This window comes from Aptenodytes forsteri, unplaced genomic scaffold (genome assembly GCF_000699145.1).
Source record: "Aptenodytes forsteri isolate BGI_AS27 unplaced genomic scaffold, ASM69914v1 Scaffold338, whole genome shotgun sequence".
NCBI classification, from domain to species: domain Eukaryota; kingdom Metazoa; phylum Chordata; class Aves; order Sphenisciformes; family Spheniscidae; genus Aptenodytes; species Aptenodytes forsteri.
This window is the reverse complement of record NW_008795124.1, coordinates 1,648,420-1,651,388: the sequence shown is the minus strand read 5'-3', so window position 1 is coordinate 1,651,388 and position 2,969 is coordinate 1,648,420. Positions and strand designations below refer to the sequence as shown.

Sequence of the window (2,969 nt, the reverse complement as noted above, 5' to 3'; positions counted from 1 at the left end):
GGCTGTCGACCAACACCCCCAGGGCCTTCTCTGCTGGGCAGCTTTCCAGCCACTCTTCCCCAAGCCTGTAGCACTGCATGGGGTTGTTGTGGCCAAAGTGCAGGACCCGGCACTTGGCCTTGTTGAACCTCATACAGTTGGCCTGGGCCCATCGATCCAGCCTGTCCAGGTCCCTAGATGTATCTCTCCCATTCCTTCCTGACTTTGTTTCTGTATAAATTGGGAAATTAATGACTGTCTTGAAGCAAGTGTATGTACTTTGCCACTTAACATAAAGAGCCAATAATAAGGCAGTGACTTATTGTCATGGCCCTGAGGGCACCACCAGCCCTGGCTGTCCCTGTCCGGCCCCCTAGGGCTTCCCCCCATCCCAGGACCCCATGGCAGCTCCCCCCAGGGCCGCCAGCCCCTGCCCCAGCGATGCTGCAGCAGGGCTGGTCTCCAGCTCCCCTCAGCCCTGGTCTGGCCTCCGCCCTGCCTTATCACCATGAGCTCACCTGATGATTTGGACTTTTGGGTGAACCTGGCCACGATCTGTGGCCCTCGCTGCTTTCTGGCACAATATTTAATAACAATAGTGCAGAGAGCACATCATCCTATCCTAACACGGAGAGAACGGGATATCAGTTTGACAGAGAAAGGTACAAATAATGTTTAAAAGCAGTGACAAAATAGACTTTCCATCAGCTTTACCTCCGATTCCTATTGTGATACAAAATCTTCATTTCAAAGCCTTTGGCTCTCTCAGCCACTTTGTAGCCAATGGTGCCCATTCCCACGATCCCCAGGGTCGCTCCAGAAACCTCAGTCCCCAGCCAGTCAGCAGGGAAATACTCCGTGTCACGGGAGACTGCCATCTGATAGCCTTTGAGGGCGGGGAAAGAAGGAAAAATGTCATGTAAATGATGTCCTGGCATCTGGTTACTTTTTTCCCCCTCACTTTTTATCATAAGACAAGGCAGAAGCAGAGGAGCAGTAACATAATGTTGTTGTGTTGCTGGACAAGAAGTGAATAATGCAGCACTGTCAGCATGACATCTGACACATGACATCTGACACATTTCTTGCTTAGGGTAGAAACATATCCAGCCCCTCTTTGGCAGACAAGGAAGGCAAGGCCAAAGCAGCAACCTCCCTTTGATGTACATCACACACCTGCCCATCATCTCTCTCTGCCTGCAGTACAGCTTACTGCGCCATTGAAATGCACCTCGGCAACGCAGCTTCTTACTCATGGTGGTTCATCAGCAGGGCTTATGAAACTGGCAGTGCCACGGATGTCACCTATATTGTAAATACTGAATGGCGCAACTGATGAGTCAGTTGTAGTGTCATCAAGACTTTCAGTAAGCCAAAATACGATTCCCAGCTGTGTCCTGCAGACACACTAAAATTGGTGGGGAAAAGAAACACAGAGCATGGTGGACAGATTTCTGGACAGCTTGTTCCTAGTGACTCAGATACATGTCAGCTTGGCAAAGACACGTTGCAAGCGTCCTTGAAAATATCTCCTTTTAATAAAACTTGAAAAGCAAGACTGCAGTGAACAAGTAGAATGAGTAAGTGGCTACGGGCTGAGGGAGAAGAGGCCGGAATTTAGGGCTGTCTGAAGAAGGAACACATCTACCTTGCTGACAGGCCTGTTTGGAAATGGTATGCGCTGCGTGCAAGATATTGTCGACATGACAGATTTGTCTTAACTTTTTCCTCATCCCTGGATTTTCCTGTATTTCTACTTTTAAGCTTACCTTTGCATCAGCACACACTTTCTAACTGCATGTTTTGAAGAGTCACCTTTCCTATAAAAAGACTAAAACCGTATCAGTTATTACCTTCCACAAGTCTCCTGGAAGATGCCAGCATCAAAGCCATCCCCAAGTCTGCCGTGTCAGTGGAGACAACAAATGGAGTGTTGGACGCTTTCACACCATGGCTGGAGAGGAGGTTCAGGTCCAAGTGATCTATTCCCACTCCAGAGCTTGCGACTATCTTCAAGTTAGGCAAGCTCTGGAGCAGCTCTTCATTAATAACTGGTTTGTGATACCACATATAAACAGCTCTGATCTTTTTGCTGAGAAATTTCTTGTTTTCAAGATACTCTTTCATGGTGATGAGATGAAAATGTTTCTCCAGAAATTCAACATGGTCTTCATATACTCCGTGCTTCCCTCCTATACAGTCAATTAGCACATAAGGCAGTTCCTGACCCTCCATGCCCTACAAAAGCAATGAGAAACCAAAAGGACATGTCCTTAGGTGACCCAAAACAGGAATTGATTGGCTCCGTTACGTTCTGTTTTCCCACTTGATGACAGAGTTGGCTAAAGGTGTTCATTCCCACATGCAGAACTTTTCTTGTGTTCTTCCCGTGTTATTCAGAAGGATGTTCAATTTTTATGTAATCTTGTTAATAAGACAAGAAAACACTGTTTCTGGCATACCAGCTATGCTAACACTTAAACAAAAGAGCTACCAGATGTTACTCCTGTTCAATATTCAACATTTAAAGGCCGAAGTCTTGATAATTTAAGAACGTGGCCACGTGAGTGGAAGGGTATCTTTTAGCCTGAGTTCTGCCTTCGATTGCCACCTATGCAACCATATTAATTAGCATGAATGATATTATCTCAGGAAAAATCCTGTTTAATATAACGGAGCTATAATTTGTCAGCTACGAACTTTGGAGTTATCCATTTACTTACCCTTTTTGTCCTCGGTCGCCTTCAGTGTCCTGACAACTCTTCACTCTGCCGACTCTGGAAAGAATCAAGTCTGTTCTCTCAGGGTAACCACAAGAAACCCGCACGCCGCCCCTCAGCCGCTTAGGAAACACAGCCGTCGCGTCAGAGGTACAGAAAAGACAAATGTCCACTGGGCCCGACACCGGCTGGGCGCGCTTTTTTCCTGGCTGAGCGCAGACCAGACCCCCCAGCTCCGGGGCTGCTGAAACAAGGCGCCACTGCTCTCCC

General features: G+C 47.3%; 1 protein-coding gene across 1 annotated transcript in view; it reads right to left on the bottom strand.

Annotated features, from left to right (window-relative positions):
* The window catches only part of LOC103897214 (probable 2-ketogluconate reductase), a 5,682-nt gene extending 2,931 nt beyond the window's left edge, over positions 1 to 2,751 (bottom strand). Inside the window, exons 1-3 of the mRNA XM_009277195.1 lie at positions 2,703 to 2,751; positions 1,833 to 2,217; positions 694 to 865 (exon numbers count right to left, since the gene is read on the bottom strand). Coding sequence (XP_009275470.1) covers positions 694 to 865; positions 1,833 to 2,214 — 554 coding nt within the window. The 5' untranslated portion in view covers positions 2,215 to 2,217; positions 2,703 to 2,751. The remainder of the gene's footprint in view (positions 1 to 693; positions 866 to 1,832; positions 2,218 to 2,702) is intronic.
* Between the last annotated feature and the right edge of the window lie 218 nt (positions 2,752 to 2,969).